At 49.9% G+C, this 17,643-nt stretch overlaps 2 protein-coding genes across 4 annotated transcripts; both read left to right on the forward strand.

Annotated features, from left to right (window-relative positions):
* Nucleotides 1-1,781: 1,781 nt before the first annotated feature.
* On the forward strand, nucleotides 1,782-9,809 carry LOC119959537 (zinc finger protein 239-like; the record flags this gene model as incomplete). Its single annotated transcript, XM_038787761.1, has 2 exons — nucleotides 1,782-1,845; nucleotides 9,202-9,809. Coding segments are annotated over exons 1-2 (672 nt in total), but the record flags the coding sequence as incomplete, so codon positions are not given.
* On the forward strand, nucleotides 4,697-14,703 carry LOC119959532 (zinc finger protein 180-like). Of its 3 annotated transcripts, none has more exons than XM_038787753.1 (3): nucleotides 4,697-4,780; nucleotides 6,887-7,009; nucleotides 12,024-14,703. In XM_038787753.1, exon 3 carries the CDS (start codon nucleotides 12,383-12,385, stop codon nucleotides 13,304-13,306), a length of 924 nt encoding a protein of 307 aa, XP_038643681.1. In that variant the 5' UTR covers nucleotides 4,697-4,780; nucleotides 6,887-7,009; nucleotides 12,024-12,382; the 3' UTR covers nucleotides 13,307-14,703. The 3 variants fall into 3 exon arrangements, with proteins under 3 accessions (XP_038643681.1, XP_038643680.1, XP_038643682.1); XM_038787752.1 differs by having other exon boundaries at nucleotides 6,887-7,002; XM_038787754.1 differs by lacking the exons at nucleotides 4,697-4,780; nucleotides 6,887-7,009 and adding an exon at nucleotides 9,840-9,982.
* The last annotated feature ends 2,940 nt before the right edge of the window (nucleotides 14,704-17,643 follow it).

The raw sequence follows: 17,643 nt of genomic DNA on the forward strand, positions 1-17,643 counted from the left end.
GATGCTGTGGAGAGGGTGCAGAGGAGGTTCACCAGGATGTTGCCTGGTATGGAGGGTGCTAGCTATGAAGAAAGGTTGAGTAGATTAGGATTGTTTTCGTTGGAAAGACGGTGGCTGAGGGGGGACCTGATTGAAGTCTACAAAATTATGAGAGGTATGGACAGGGTGGATAGCAACAAGCTTTTCCCAAGAGTGGGGGTGTCAGTTACAAGGGGTCACGATTTCAAAGTGAGAGGGGGAAAGTTTAAGGGAGATGTGCGTGGAAAGTTTTTTACGCAGAGGGTGGTGGGTGCCTGGAACGCTTTACCAGTGGAGGTGGTAGAGGCGGGCACGATAGCATCATTTAAGAAGCATCCAGACCGGTATATGAATGGGCGGGAACAGAGGGAAGTAGACCTTGGAAAATATGAGACCAGTTTAGATAAAGGATCTGGATTGGTGCAGGCTGGGAGGGCCGAAGGGCCTCTTCCTGTGCTGTAATTTTCTTTGTTCTTTGTTTCCAGTTCTTTTCTATCCTTCTGGATGGAAAGTACGGGTTGTGCTTCCTGCAGGAAACCCATTCCGGATGACGAAGCTCAGTGGGCCCTGGAGTGGCAAGGAAGAGTCTTCATGAGTCACCTGGCCCCACGTTCGGGCGGGGTGGCTATCTTGTTGGCTCCACATTTTCAGCCGGAGATCTTGGGGGTCAAGGAGCCAGTGCCAGGCCGTCTGCTGCACCTGAAGGTCCGTGACAGGGCCGTGCTGATCCACTTTATAAACGTGTACGCTCCGGCAGAAGGACCGCAGCAGGCGACTTTCTTTCAATAAGTGTCCATTCTTTTTGCCACCATCCCGGTGGGCGAGTGCATTGTCCTCGGAGGAGATTTTAATTGCACCCTCCAGGACAAGGACCGTGGTGGAGTCCAGCGCAGCTCGCCGGCGGTGGTGAAGTTGAGGGACCTGGTTTGGTCCTTTGACTTGGTGGACGTCTGGCGGACTCTCCATCCTGAATTGCGGGCGTACACTTATGTGCGGCCTCCGTTCAGAGCGTCCAGGTGCCGTGCTCGGATCACCACCTGGTGTGGGCGGGGTTCGCCCCGTCCCACGCTCAGACACGGTCCGCGCACTGGCACTTTAACAACCTGCTGCTGGAGGACGAGCGGTTCCTGGACTCGTTCCACTGTTTCTGGGCCGGCTGGAGAAGGAAGCGGGGTGGCTTCCCCTCCTTGAGGCTATGGTGGGACGTGGGCAAGACTCACGTCCGCGCCTTGTGTCAGGATACACGAAGGGGTCTACGGCGAGGCGGAACTCCAGGATCACCAAATTGGCTGAGGAACTCCTCGATCTGGAGTCACGTCTTACTCAGCCCGATGAGGACCCGGCCCTGGGGCTGGTGTACAGAGAGAAGAGGGGCCACTGCGGGACCTGCAACCTGCCGGGTCCCGGGGCGCGTAGGTGAGGTTGCGGATCCGTGTCCTGATGGATATGGACCGCGGCTCCCACTTCTTCTACTCGCTGGAAAGGTGACGCGGGGCCCTTCGGCAGATATCTATGCTGCTGGCCGACGACGCGTCCTTCGTCTCGGATCCGGAGGGGGTCAGGACCCTGATTAGGGATTTTTATTCCAACCTCTTCTCTCCGGATCCGTCCAGGTGGACGCTTGCAGAGTTCTGTGGGAGGACCTGCCGCAGGTCAGCCCGGAGGGCGCCGGGAAGCTCTATGATCCCATCAACCTCCAGGAGCTGACCGGCGCCCTGGACAGTCTGTCACGGGGGGAAACCCCAGGGCTGGACGGGCTGACCATGGAGTTCTTCAGGGCATTCTGTGATGTCCTGGGGAGCGACAACGCGGGGGTCCTGGGGGAATGTATGTGACCCGGGAGATGCCCCTTTCGTGGCGCAGGGCCGTCATTGCCCTGCTGCCCAAGAAGGGGGATCTCCGCCAAATTAAGAACTGGCGACCGGTCTCCCTCCTCAGCACGGACTACAAAATCTTTGCCAAGGTGCTGTCTTTACGCCTTGGCCCCGTGCTGGACCACATGATCCACCCTGACCAGTCCTACACAGTCCCAGACCGCACAATATTTGATAACATCCACCTGGTCCGGGACATTATTCATTTCTCCCAGAGGACTGGTATGTCGGGCGCCTTCTTATCTCTTGAGCAGGAGAAGGTGTTCGACAGGGTGGGGCACGGGTATTTGCTCGGGACTCTGCGAGATTTCGGGTTCGGGATGCATTTTGTCGCCCGTATCCGATTACTGTACGCCGCCTTGGAGTGTCTGATTAAGGTTAACGGGTCCCTGATGGAGCCCCTTCGCTTTGGGAGAGGAGTGTGTCAGGGCTGCCCCCTGTCCGGCCAACTTTATTCTCTGTTTGGAGTCTTTCCTGTGCCTCCTGCAGAGGAGGTTAACGGGGCTGGTTCTGCGCGAGCCGGACGTGGAGGTGGTCCTCTCAGCTTACGCTGATGACGTGCTTCTCATGTTCACTGACCCCGGTGACCTGCGGAGGATGCGAGAGTGCCAGGCTGTGTACTCCTCCGCGTCTTCTGCACGTATCAACTGGGCTAAATGTTCTGGACTCCTGGTCGGTCCGTGGCAGATGGACCCCCTCCCAGAGGAGCTCAGGCCCTTCAATTAGAGTCGGACCAATATCCTGTACTTGGGAGTCCATCTTTGCCCGGCAGAGGAAGCCTGGCTGGTGAACTGGCAGGAGCTGGAGACCAAGGTTACCGCTTGCCTGGGATGCTGGACAGGACGGCTCCGAGTGCTGTCAATACAGGGGTCGAGTTCTCGTCATAAACCAGCTGATTGACTCCATGTTGTGGTACCCGCTGGTCACTTTGACCCCTCCCCCTGATTTTGTCACACGCATCCAGAGAACCCTGCTTTGATTCTTCTGGGACAAATGATTGCACTGGGTCGCTGGGGAGGTGTTGATTCTCCCGATTGCTGATGGCGGACAGGCGCTGGTGTGCCTTCGCACCCAGATTGCGACTTTCCCCCTTCAGACTCTGCAGTGATACCTGTACGTCGAGCCTCCTCCACGATGGTGTGCCCTGGGGACGTATTTCTTCTGCCTGGTGCACGGCCTGAACTATGACGTGCAGCTCCTGTTTGTTGACCAGCAGGGTCTTCGGAACTCTATGTTGGCGCTGCCCGTCTTGTACCAGGACCTCCTCAAAGTCTGGAACATGGTCGCCACGCACCGCAGCTCTCCCCTGTCAGGAGTACTGGCCCTCGCGAGGGAGCCGCTGCTCAGGAATCCGCACCTCCGCCAATTTCCATTCCGGTGGCTGGCGGAGCGGAGGGCTGTGGATGCCGGGGTGACCAGGATTGGGGACGCGCTGGGCGGCGGAGGGGCGGACTGGCTGACACCCCACGAGCTAGCCGAGTGCGGGGCAGTGTCTGTCCGGCACACGGCCAATGCCATCCAAGGCCTCAAAATGGCTGTGCTCAGTCCCGCGGGCATACTGGAGTTAGAGACGGTGTGGTTGTGCGGTGGCATCCCGTCTGAGCGGACCCCTGCTCGGACAGAATTTCACATTGGTCCCAGGCCCCTGCGCACCCGCTGGGCGCCGGCACCCCACAGCCCCAGCCACCTCATGGAAATACCCTCCGTGGCATTTCGCACTGAGCGGAGGGGTTTCCTGTACGGCCTGCTGTTGCACACCTTCCACCTCCTTCCCCTTGCCCGCCGTCCGGAGACGCCTTTGGTGTGCCTCATTGCCGTCTGGCGGCGGAGGTCCCTGCTGGGGTCCCTCTATAGAGGCATCCTCCCCATAAAACTTGGGGACCTGGGGTGGAGGGTGTTGCAAATGGCAGTGCCGTACAACTATCGGATTCACCACTTCGCGGCTATGCCCGAGACCTGCTCCTTTTGCGGCTTGGTGGAGACCGTGGAGCACGTTTATGTTGTCTGTCCCAGGCTGCACTCCCTCTTTGATTTCTTGACAACGTTGTTGTTGAGGTTTTATTTGCACCTCAGCCCCACGCTCCTGATCTATGGACATCCGGTGCGGCGAGGGGCGGGGAAGGCGGAGGACGTCCTTGTGAACCTGCTCCTGGGCCTGGCCAAACTAGCCATTTATCGGTCCAGGCAGCGGGCGTGCGAGGGGGTCGTCCGGCCCGACTGTCTGCCCCTCTTCCGCGGCCGGCTGTCCCTGGAGAGGGAGCATGCGGTGTCCACGGGCACACTGGAAGATTCCCGTGCTCGGTGGGCGCCGCAGGGGTTGGATTGCTTTATCGACCCCGGTTTTCACATTTTAATTTGACGGGTTTTAGATAAGTTTCTGTTCCCTTTCTTGTTCCATTTGGGTTGTGCTCCACTCGTTGTTTTAGCAGCACTCCCTTCTTTTGTTTTATCCATTATTTACTTTATTTTCTTTTGCTTAGTTCTTTTCACACCCAGCATCATGCTAAGGCAGATGCTGGCTTAATCCTGCATATGAACATAAATGTGCAGGTCTCAAAACTGACAAAAAAAACCGAACATCAACTAAATTAGTGAAGCCCCAAAACAGCTTCAGTGAAACCTCCCAGCCGAGCCCAGCATCGGCACTGCGCATGCTTCAGCCCACAATGCCCAGGGAGTGGTTGACGGCAGCTCTTGTCCAATAGGAAGAGAGGGGCTGGACTGGAAGATCGAACGGAGTGGCTTATCCTCCAACCAATCGGAGTGAATGAGGGGCGGAGCTGGGCACCGGTTTTCCCACGTGATTGGAGCATGCGCAGTGCCGATGACAGTTGACGATTCAGGCAGTAGGATTGAAATACTCCGCTGGTCATATCCCGCCCGCTGAGGTATGAGGGAGGGGTGAAGCCGGTGGATGGGTCGGGAGGTTTCATAAACAGTCTGTGTGGGCCCCAATCCCCGAATACGAAGCTCGGATACGACAGTTGAACCGGCGAACGCGGCTCGGGCTTTTCCCCGAGACAGGCCCCGATGGCTGGGCGCATGCGTAGGGAGCGAGAGGCCTGGCTTTGCTCCGCCTCCCATTCACTCTGATTGGCTGGAGGACCAGCCATTATCGGTCAGTCCTCCAGCCCCGCCCCCTGGGCTGGAGCAAACCTTTCAGAATCATCCCACAGACAGAAATCTTCCAACACCAGGTTAAAGGTTTGTTTCAAATCAATGACACTGCTCCTTCCTCAGGTGAATAAAGAGGTATATTCTATAAACATATATATAGACAAAGTCAAAGATGCAAGACAAGGCTTTGAATGTGAGCATTTGCAGGTAATTAAGTCTTTACAGATCCAGAGCGGATATATCCTTGTTTGCGGACTATTGGAATAAATTTACGTTTCTATAAAACCTTGCACTGCCACTGGACCTCCTGAAGTCTTTTAAAGACAATGGAGTACTTTTGAAACGTATTCACTGTTGTAATATAAGATGCTGTAAGTATGCATGTTGGATTGGATTTGTTTATTGTCACGTGTACTGAGGTACAGTGAAAAGTATTTTTCTGCGAGCAGCTCAACAGATCATTAAGTACATGGGAAGAAAAGGGAATAAAAGAAAATACATAAGAGGACAACACAAGGTATACAATGTAACTACATAAACACCGGCATCGTATGAAGCATACATGGTGTTGTGTTAATGAGGTCAGTCCATAAGAGTGTCATTTAGGAGTCTGGTAACAGGCCCGGGTTACCGGCCGCCATCTTTACAGAGGACAAGGTGCTGCAGGATGCATGTGCTGCGAGCCTGGACCGGATGCCGACTCTCCAGGATTGACTGACTGGAGTCTCCAGGATTTTATTTTATTCGGAGTCACTGGCTGGGCCAACATTTATTGCGCATCCCTGATTTTCCTTGAACTGAGTGGTTTTCTAGACCTCTCGGAGGGCATTTAAAGAGTCAACCTCATTGCTGTGGTTTGGAATCGTGTCGGCTAGACCAGGTAAGGATGGAAATTTTGTTTTCCATTCATTCACGGCAGTGTTCTTCAAACTTTTATTCCGGGGATCCATTTTTACCAACTGGCCAACCTTCGGGCCCCAACCCAACCGATATTCGCGCTGCACACCAGCCGGCCTTCGTGACGCACGCCGGCCGACCTGCACGACCCACCATTTTCTCTTACCTTGTTTGCTGCTGACAAAAATGGAGGAAATAGTTTTGGGTCCCTTTGGCCCTCTTACACGTTCCTCCAATGGAACCTGTTGGATGAAGGTGAAGCCTTCCGGTGTCGGAAAATATGGAGTCTCCATCTGTCCAAACTTCTGCATGTTTTTTCTGTAAATTTTTACCAAATAAATCCCCCCTGAACTTGTTTTTAAAAAATGAAATGAATAAAAACCACTCCAGAACTTGTAAAAGAAAAAGTTGCAACTGTTTAAAAAAAAATAGAGGCAGCACTGCGCATGCATGCCCGTTTATCGGCAAGCATGCGTATTCTGCGAGCATGTAAAAACATCGGCCGCATTGCGCATGCACGCACGATGATCAGGCACGCATGTGCAATGCAGCCGATTTTTTTTTTTACATGTTCGCAGAATATGCATGCGCGCCGGTCATCGTGCGTGCATGCGCAGTGCACCAACTTTTTTTAAAGGTTTGCGGTCCCTTGCAGCCGGCATTATTCAAAGCCGGCTGCTGCACAGGAATTTGAGCGATCGGGAGCGTCGCGGTCAACGGCTACATGACCCTTCCGACATACGCCCGTCGTTTGGCTGACAGTCAATCACTGTCCTGTAAGGTAATGAGTCCTTTTGCTTCCCATTTGGCCGAGGAAGGCAGTGTGTCACAAGGATGGATGTGTTGACCGATTAAAGGCTGGAGGATGGGGGCAGGTCATATGATCAAATCTCCAGGAATACATTTGATCAAAGTTGGTGAGGAGAGAATGTTATGAATTTCTATCCTAAACTGACAGTGAGGTTTCTGCAAATTTACAGGATAATGGAAGTGGAGTTTGAACAGACGGGAAACGCAAACCAAATGTCACATCGCAATCTGACAGAGTCACTCGATTCATCAGAACCTGAATATCAGCAGCATCTGGGTGTGGAAGGTAAAAGGTTTGTCTGTTCTGTCTGTGTGGGAAGATTTCAGGTCTCAGTGTGACTGGAAAAGCCCCGAGATTCACAAATCCTGGTTAGGCCAAATCTAGAGAACTGTGTTCAGTTCTGGGCAACAAACCTGAGGAAGGATAGAATGGTCTCGGAGGGAGTGAGCACAGATTTACCTGAGTGATATCTGAACCCCCGGGGTTATATTAGACATGATGGCACAGAGAATGGCATTTGGCCCATTGAATCCATGCTAGCTCTTTGGAGCAATCCCGTGAGTCCCATTCTCCTGCTCTATCCCTGTTTTCTTTTGAAATCAAATGATTCATTGTGTCTATTTTCAAACTCCCTCATAGGCAGCAAGTTTCAGGTAATTGCCGCTCGCTGTGTAAAAACATATCTCATATCACCTCATATCTCCTGTACCTTTTACATACAAACTAGGATCAGGCCATTCGGCCCCTCGAGACTGCTCAGCATTCAAAAATATTGTGGCTGATCTCATTCTAACCTCAACTCCATATTCCTGCCTACCCCTGATAACCTTTCACCCCCTTGCTCATCACGCTCTGCCTTAAAACTATTCAAGGACTCTGCATCCGCTGCCTTTTAAGGACGCGAGTTCGAAAGTCTTATAACCCTCAAGAGAATAAAAAATCCTAATTTCCATTTTAAATGGGCGACTCCTTATTTTGCCACAGTGACCCCCGTGTCCCAGATTCTCCCACAAGAGGAAACATCCTCTCCACATCCACCCTGTCAAAACCCTTCAGGGTCTTATATTGTTCAATCCAGGTTTTACCCAAAACTTTAAATTTGTGTCCGGGCTGCTTGTACGATCAGTGAATGGAAACAGAGTTTCTTTGTCCACCCGATGGAAATCTGGCATAATCTTGTGTCCCTGAATCAAATCTCCCCTCAACCTCCTTTGCTGGAACCATTCTGGTAAATCTCCTCTGCACCTTCTCCAAGAACCTTCACATCCTTCCTGAAGAGTGGTGACCAGAGCTTTATAAAGATTCATAGAATAGAATTAGAACGATAGAATTCCAACAGTGCAGAAGGAGGCCATACGGCCCATCGGGTCTACACCGATTCTCTGAAAGGGCACCCTGCCTCGGCCCACACCCCTCCCCTGTTCCTGCCACCCCATAGCCCCACCTAACCTGCACATCCCTGGACACTAAGGGGCAATTTATCAAGGACAATCCACCTAACTTTCCCTTCTTTGGACTGTGGGAGGAAACCTGAGCACCGGGTGGACACCCACGCAGACACGGGGTGAAAGTGCAAACTCCACACAGTCACCAAGGCCAGAATTGAACCCGGGTCCCTGGCGCTGCGAGACAGCAGTGCTAATCACTGTGCCACCAGAAGCATAGTTTCAGTATCAATATTACTCTTGATGAAGCTCAGATCGAATTTGCTTTGCCAAATACTCTGTTAATATGTCTTGTAGATATACAAAATCCACCTTCGCCTCTTTCTCTCTCCTCCCAAAGAGGCCAGTGGGTTTTATAACAGTCCAGCCGTTTTCATGGTCATTTTTTCCCAGAGCTGCCCCCACAAGTGACCAGATGCATTCAGCTCAATTTCATAACCTGCCTTTGTGTTTTTGTGGGGTCTCTCTCATTCCCTATTTTCTGTTTTTAAATCAGTTTCACAGGGTGTTCGAAGGCGAGGATTCAAAGTCCGGAAACTCAAACCAAACATCACATCAGGATCTGACAGAGTCCTCAATTTATCATATCCTGAATATCAGCGGATTTTGAACATGGAAGGAAAAAGCATTGTTCACAGTGGGGTGAAACCGTACATGATTTGTTTGTGTGGACGAGGATTCGCTCTATCAGACCTCACAAGCCACAAATGCAGTCACACCGAGGAGAAACCGTGGAAATGTGCGGACTGTGGGAAAGGATTCACTTCCCCCTCCAAGCTGGAAACTCATCAACGCAGTCACACTGGGGAGAGACCCTTCACCTGCTCCAAGTGTGGGAAGGGATTCACTCAGTCATCCACTTTGTCCACACACCAGCGAGTTCACACTGGGGAGAGACCATTCACCTGCTCCAAATGTGGGAAGGGATTTTCTTTTTCAACCCACCTGCTGAGTCACCAGCGAGTTCACACTGATGAGAGACCGTTTCATTGTCCAGACTGCGGGATGTGCTATAAAAGTTCTGGGGAACTGATTCGCCATCAACGTGTTCACACTGACGAGAGACCGTTTACGTGCTCTTACTGCGGGACTGGGTTCAGACAATCATCTGACCTCACTGTACATCAGCGAAGTCACACTGGGGAGAGGCCATTTACCTGCTCAGAGTGCGGGAAGAAATTCACTCGATCATCTGACCTGCAGAGGCACCAGCGTATTCACACTGGGGAGAGGCCATTCAGCTGCTCCAAGTGTGAGAAAAGATTCTTGCGATCATCTGACCTGGAGAAGCACCAACAAATTCACTCTGCGGAGAGAACATTCAGCTGCTCCAAGTGTGGGGAAGGATTCACCCAGTCATCCGACCTGCTAAGTCACCAGCGAATTCACACTGTTGAGAGACCGTTTAAATGTCCAGACTGCGGGAAGAGCTATAAGAGTTCTGGGGAACTGATGCATCATCAACATGTTCACACCGATGAGAGACTGTTTAGGTGCTCTCATTGTGGGACTGGTTTCAGGCGATCATCTCACCTCACTGTACATCAACGAATTCACACTGGGGAGAGACCATTCACCTGCTCCTGGTGTGGGAAGGGATTCACTCAGTCCTTCAACCTGCAGAAGCACCAGCGAATTCACACTGGGGAGAGGCCATTCACCTGCTCCCAGTGTGGGAAGCGATTCACTGAGTCATCTGCTCTGCAGAAGCACCAGCGAGTTCACACTGGGGAGAGACCGTTCACCTGCTCCAATTGTGGGAAGGGATTCGGCACTTCATCCCACCTCCTGAGACACCAACAGTGCCACAAATAACTGCAGTAATTGAATTTTGCTGTTACTCACATTCAGGACTGAACCATGTTCATTTGGGTCTCTTTCTGCTCATTTACAGGGGCTAATATTCTGGCTAAAAGTCAAAAAAATTAAATTTGTGTTAAATGCGCACTGTTGAAACTTTTTAATATCTCTGACACAAGTCTGTTCCTTTTGAAGTACTCTCGCTCTCCCCTGTCTCTTCCATCCTCACCCCCAACATGAAGTGTGAGGAGCTTGTGGAGCTTCTTTGTGACTGAGATTGAGTCAATCCGATCAGCTGCCTCTGCTGCTTCCCTCCCTTCCACATGCCCACCGGACCAAACTGTCTCTAAATTTCATCCTTTCCCGAGCCCTGAACCCACATCTTTCTCTAGTTTCTCTCCCATCTCCTCTCATGCCCTCTCAGAGCTCATCTTGTCCATGAGACCCAGCTCCTGCTCCATCGACCCTATTCCCACTGAGCTACTGATCAGCCAACTACCCTGTGTCCACGGATATTGTCAACATTTCTCTCTCTTCAGGTACTGTCCCTCTGTCCTTCAAATCTGCCATCATCACCCCCTCCTCAATAAAACAAACCCTTGACCCTGCCATCCTTACAAATTACTGCCCCATCTTCAACCTCCCTCTCCTCTCCAAACGCTTTGAATATGTTGTCACCTCCCAAATCCTTGCCCATCTTTCCCAGAACTCCCATGTTTGAATCCCTTCAATCAGGTTTCTGCCCTGTCACAGTGAAATACAAGAGACAAACAGAATCTTACCCAGAGAGAAAGACAGACAATTTGGGAACTTAGATCCAACACAGAAATGTTAATAAGACCAGAAGACAAGGGTAGCAGCACAGTCATTATCGAGAGACAACAATACCTGCTGGAGACGGACAGACAACTAAACAACACAAATCACAACACCAAGCTCCCTCGATCAATCTACCCGAGACAGGAAGGAGAATTGGAGACAGACTGGAAGAACTCAAATATTCCAGACACATTAACCAAAAACAACAGCTGGAACCAAGGGAGTTGTACCGGCTCCCTAAAATACCCAAACACATGGACAGGACCAGGGAAATACCACCAGACAGACCCATTGGATCAGAGTGACTGAGAAATCCTGCAGATTCATAGAATTTACAGTGCAGATGGAGGCCATTCGGCCCATCGAGCCTGCACCAGCCCTCGGAAAGAGCACCCTACTTAAGCTCATGACTCCAGCCTATCCCATAACCCAGTAACTCCACCTAACCTTTTTTGGGCACTGAGGGGCAATTTAGCATAGCCAATCCACCAAACCTACACAGCTTTGAGCGGTGGGAGAAAACTGGAGCACCTGGAGGGAACCCACGCACACATGCGGGGAATGTGCAAACTCCACACGGTTACCCTGGAATTGAACCCAGGTCGCTGGAGCTGTGAGGAAGCAGTGCTAACCACCGTGCCACCATGCTACACCTGTGGCGGGAGAAACAGATTTGTAAACACTTTGTGGATCCGCAAACCCGTCACCATCATTGTCAGCTCCCTGGTTTGCAGCTGCGGAGCTTCTCCCTCCCTCCCGGGAACAGGCCCAGGTTAACGGGCACCATCCTGCTTCACACACTGGGGGATGGTTCACATCACAGGATGGGGGAGGGGGGATAATAAATAAGAGCTGACACTTTGCACTCAAATCAATGAGGACTCTGATCTCTGACAAGGAAGGAAACCCTGGCAGGTGGGCGGGGAGGATTAACAAACATCCGCTGGAGGCCCCAAACCCCCAATAAGACCCATTGATTTTATTGTCAGTCTGCAGACAGGAGCTGGAGAACTGAACCCAGGCAGAGGAGAGGGAGGGAGAAAACTGGGAGTGGAAGAAAGAAATGGTGCAGATGGTGAGATGGGTTTGGATTTCAGCCCAGGGAGGAGGGAGAGTGTGTGGGACGAGGATTGACAGCTTCGGGGAATGGAGAGGAAAAAATGTTCCCGAGAAACTAGAATTGTCTGTTCAGAATTTATATGCTCCACTGACAGTGATGATCTTTGTAAATTCCTTTTACAGGATATTAGAAAGGAGGATTTACAGATGTGAGACTGAAACCAAACATCATCTGACAGTCACTCAATTCATCAGGACCTGAAAATCCTCAGACTTTGAATGTTGAAGGAGAAACGTTTGTCTCTTCTGTCTGTGAGAAACAATGTTAAACATCAGTGTGACTGGAAAGATATCGAGACCCACACAACACACACCCGAGTGAGAGCGTTCAGTGAATTGACTGCGGAAAGAGCTTCAACCAGTTACACAGCCTGAAGAAACATCAAGACATTCACAGCGAGGAGAAACTGTACACGTGTCCTGTATGTGAAGAAGACTTCAACTGATCATCCAACTTGGAGAGACACAAGGACACTGGCACCATGGAGAAACCATGGAAATGTGAGGACTGTGGGAAGGGATTCAGTTATCCTTCCCTGCTGGAAAACCATCGGCGCAGTCACACTAGGGAGAGGCCGTTCACCTGCTCTGTGTGTGGGGAGGGATTCATTCAGTCATCTGGCCTTTGGTCTCACCAGCGGATTCACACTGAGGAAAAGCTATTCATCTGCACCTCCTGTGGAAAGAGGTTCAGGCATTCTTCAGCACTCACTGTACATCAACGCACTCACACTGGGGAGAAGCCGTTCGTCTGCTCCGAGTGTGGGAAGGGATTCACTCAGTCATTTCACCTGCTGTCACACCAGCGTGTTCATAGAGGTGAGAGGCCGTTCACCTGCTCTGTGTGTGGGAAGGGATTCACTGGATCATCCCACTTGCTGTCACACCAGCGAGTTCACATTAAGGAGAAACCATTCAGCTGCACTTCCTGTGGAAAGAGTTTCAGACAGGCATCCTCCCTCATTGTACACCAGCGGCTCCATACTACGGAAAGACCGTTTACTTGCTTTGTGTGTGGGAAAGGATTCACAGTTTTACCCACCCTTCTGAGACACCAGCGAATTCACACTGAAGAGAAACCATTCAGCTGCACCTCCTGTGGAATGAGTTTCAGGCAGTCATCCAACCTCACTGCTCACCAACGCACTCACACTGCGGAGAGACCATTCACATGCTCCGTGTGTGGGAAGGGATTCAATCGGTCGTCCAACCTCACTGCTCACCATCGCACTCACACTGGGGAGAAACCGTTTACCTGCTCAGTGTGTGGGAAGGGATTCGCAAAATCTTTCAACTTGCTGGCACACCAACGCACTCACACTAAGAAACCATTCAATTGCTGTGTGTGTGGGAAGGGATTCACTCAGTCACGATGCCTCCAGAAACATCAGCAAGTTCATCAATGACTGCAGGGGTTGGATTCTGCTGTTGTTTAGTTTTGATCATCTGACAATATTTTCTGCTGATGTTAACCCCATAACTGCTGAAACTTAATAAGCTGAAAATTGCATGTATTTTTGGGGCTACAGTGTCTATTGTTAAAAGCACCATCTGTGTTCTTTCCCCTTAATCCAGGAATTCTCAGCAGAAACATGTTTAGAATAAATTTCTGAACTTTTGCTTCAATTCTGGATCAATCTTTGGTGCATAATCTCCAATTCAGTATCTGAAAGATCTGACTGCAGGGCTTAAAATATATTTTTTTCAATGACTCTTCTTGAGATTTTCTCGCGAGATGCTCAATGAAATGAAAATCGCTTTTTCTCACAAGTAGGCTTCAAATGAAGTTACTGTGAAAAGCCCCTAGTCGCCACATAGTGGCGCCTGTTCGGGGAAGCTGGTACGGGAATTGAACCGTGATGCTGGCCTGCCTTGGTCTGCTTTAAAAGCCAGCGATTTATCCCTGTGTGCTAACCTGATTTTCAGGAGTTAAATTTAGGTTTCCAGGATCTTCTTTTCCACTCTGACACCTTTATTAAGTGATGTAGTCACGTAATCACATTACCGTCTGTATTTGTGTTGAGTATTTTTTGAGTTTACTTATTTTTGTGGATAAGATAGCACAAATACTAAAGACTGTGTACATATTAAACCTTTTAAATTGGAATCTGTAAATAAGATGTTTTTGTTAATTTATTTAAAAAGGAAAACCCCCTTACTCCATTTCCAAAATGAGAATTCAAACTATTTGACTCAAGGTAACTGAACAGGTGCCGAGTGTTTATTGGATCAGACGGTGGAGCAGGAAAAACTCACCCGATTCTGATCTTCATTGTGTGGATTTACATTCAAAACCCATCGATAATCTCACTACACCCACTGAGATCAGCTACTCTTCCTTTGGATGCTCTCATGCTAGAACTTTTGCGGTCCTTTTGAGGATGAAATCATGCTTCACACCTGGTTCTGAAATACTATCACTCTGGGTGTAAGGCTTCCTGGGATAAAACATAGTTCTACATCTTGTCACCTAACACAAATTCATATCGTCACCCGAGTCCCAGATTTAAATGTGATTGTCCAGTCCAGAAAACATATAGAAATTGACCCCGTTAAATCTGATTCAACAAGCTACAACAGATAGTTTGTGTTGTTCACAATGATGACAGTATCAACTTTCTCCCTAACCTAGCCTAACCCTTCTGCTGACCAGGGAGACTCCTTGTTCAGATGGTGACATTTCCTGTCTGCCCAGTTAGAGAATCATAGAATTTACAGTGCAGAAGGGAGACCATTTGGTCCATTGCGTCTGTACTGGCCCTTGGAAAGAGCACTCTACTTAAGCCCACACTTCCACCCCATCCCAGTAACCCCACCTACCCTTTTTTTGGACACTAAGGGCAATTTATCATGGCCGATCCACCTAACCGGTACATCTTTGGACTATGGGAGGAAACCAGAGCCCCCAGAGGAAACCCACGCAGACACGGGGAGAACGTGCAAACTCCGCACAGACAGTGACCCAAGTCGGGAATCAAACCTGGGATCCTGGAGTTGTGAAGTGACAGCGCTAACCACTTTGCTACCGTGCAGCCCATATTCCTTTAAGCCCTTGAATTGTTTGTGAATTGTGTCACGTGTAGACCTGACTGGGTAAGGATGGCAGTTTTCCTTCCCAAAAGGACATGAGAACCAGATGTGTTTTTACGACAATTGATCCATGATCACAATATTTTTATTGAAATCAAATTCAGCCGTGGTAGGATTCAAACTCCGGTACCATTATAATAAAAAAAGATGATTTGTGGCATTAACTCAGCGGGTCTGGCAGTATCTGTGGAGAGAGAAAAATAATGAACGTTTTGAATCTCCTTCAGTACTTTCTGATTTTATTAGATTTCCAGCATCTGCAGTATTTTGCTTTTATTATCCCAAAATCATGTCCCTGGCTGTCTGGATTGCTTGTTCACTGCCTCCCCGGGGAGGCTGCTCCCTAAGAGTCTGCTGCCCTTGTCTTTCACCTGAGGAAGGAGCAGTGCTGCAAAAGCTAGTGATTTGAAACAAACCTGTTGGACTTTAACCTGGTGTTGTAAGACTTCTTACTGTGCTCACCCCAGTCCAACTCCGTCACATCTTGTCTTTACAGACGGTGGTGGCCTGGGTTTGGAAGCTCCTGTCTGGTGACTTGCCTCATTTCAGTGACAAATGTTGAAACGTTTTCTCCAGACCCACAGGGTTTCATCTGTTTAAAGCCACAAACAGAAAGGTCCAGTTTTCTCTTGGAGTTTGAGACAAATCAGCTTCAAAATGATGCAGAGTGTCAGCCAATGAGAGAGATCCGGACTCAGCCCCGCCCCTCATTCACTCTGATTGGTTGGAGGGTCAGCCGCTCCCGCTCAGTCCTCCAGATTCTTCCCATTGGTCCGGAGCTGCCGTCACTCACTTACCGATATTGTGATCTGGCGCATGGGCAATGCAGTTGCTTGATTTTAGTGCGCAGGTGCAGTTTGGAGCAAGGGTGACGTCGGCGCTTGTTTGTCCCGGAGAAGCGGAGTCAGCGTCAGGCGGGGGATGGGAGGATTTGGAAACCCTTTGTGGATTGACCAATAAGAGTAGAAGCTGTACCGGAGGACCGGCCGAGAGCGGCTGGTCCTCGAACCAATCAGAGTGAATGAGGGGCGGGGCCGGGCTGTGATTCAAGCATGCGCAGTGTGGGTAATGGTGATGGACAGCGGCTCCCAGTTCAGATTGACGGGGCGGAGGGAGCGAAGAAGCCGCGCGGTGGGCGGAAACGCTCCGTGAAAATGTTGTGTGAGCCGCAAATCTGGGAAAAGAGGTTACAGGACCCAATTTGTACCGAGCGGAGTTGCAGCTCCTCATGTTCGGTCTGGGCGAACGGCGGGGTGTAGCGCACCAGGGCGCATGCGGAGCCACCATCTTTATAGGGGGTGCTATCCACAATGCTACCATGCTGCCCCTTTTGGGATGTTTTGAAGAAGGAGAATGTTTTGGGAGGAGCCAAAAAGAACATGCTGGAAACTCTCAGCAGGTCTGCCAGCATCTGTAGGGAGAGAAGAGGGCAGCACGGTAGCACAAGTGGATAGCACTGTGGCTTCACAACACCAGGATCCCAGGTTTGATTCCCTGCTGGGTCACTGTCTGTTCGGAGTCTGCACGTTCTCCCCGTGTCTGCGTGGGTTTTGTCCGGGTGCTCCGGTTTCCTCCCACAGTCCAAAGACGCGCAGGTTAGGTGGATTGGCCATGAAAAATTGCCTTTAGTGACCAAAAAGGTTCAGAGGGGTTATTGGGTTACGGGAATAGGGTGGAAGGGAGGGTTTAAGTGGGTCGGTGCAGACTCGATTGGCTGAATGGCATCCTCCTGAACTGTATGTTCTATGTTCTAAACGAGCTAATGTTTTGAGTGGCCATTTGGACTCAAAACGTCAGCTCTTTTCTCTCCCTACAGATGCTGCCAGATATGCTGAGAATTTCCAGCATTTTCTTTTTGGTTTCAGATTCCAGCATCCGCAGTAATTTGATTTTATCCAATGGTTTGGGAAGGGTTTGTTACCCAAGACAACCATCAAACCTTTGAGTCCCAATGTCTTATTGTTGAGGCAGAGATGGAAAAGAAGAGAAAGACGTTCTGCTTTTCAGTTCTCACTACCTCTTGGAACATCCTCCTCCATGTGTCTAAAGATCTACGACCGTGTCCAGTCATATCAAGAACCACCTCAGAAACTCACAACCTTGAGTAAAGGTCATCCTGAAATTGAGGTATGGCTGATGACAACGAGGGTAAAGTGCAGCAGGGTGTATGAGCTGTCATCCTGGCCCAGGGAGCAGGAGGGGAGAATGTAGTGAATTTCTATCCTGGACTGACAATGATGAATTTTGAAAACTCCTTTTACAGGTGGTTAGAAAGGGAGGATTTACACAAAGCAAACTCAAACCAACAATAGGTTTATTTTTTTCCTGAATTTCGATTTTGGACTGACAGATGGCTTTTGTTACTTTCATTTTCAGGGTATTAGAAAAGGATTTGCAGGCAGGAAACGTAAAGAAAACCTGACATCAAACTCTGACAGCATCAGGTCCTGGATATTATCGCACTTTCAGCGTAAGCATTGAGTTCCAAGTCATTACCACTCACTGTAAAATTTCTTCCTCATATCGCCCTGTAGATCTTGCTCCAAATCTTAAATCTGTGTCCTGGAATCCTTTTTACAATCAGCTAGTAGGAGCAACGTTTCTTTAGCTACTTTACTGAGACCAATCAGAAACTTGAACACCTCTATCATTC

The sequence above is a fragment of the Scyliorhinus canicula genome, unplaced genomic scaffold (assembly GCF_902713615.1).
Source record: "Scyliorhinus canicula unplaced genomic scaffold, sScyCan1.1, whole genome shotgun sequence".
NCBI lineage: Eukaryota > Metazoa > Chordata > Chondrichthyes > Carcharhiniformes > Scyliorhinidae > Scyliorhinus > Scyliorhinus canicula.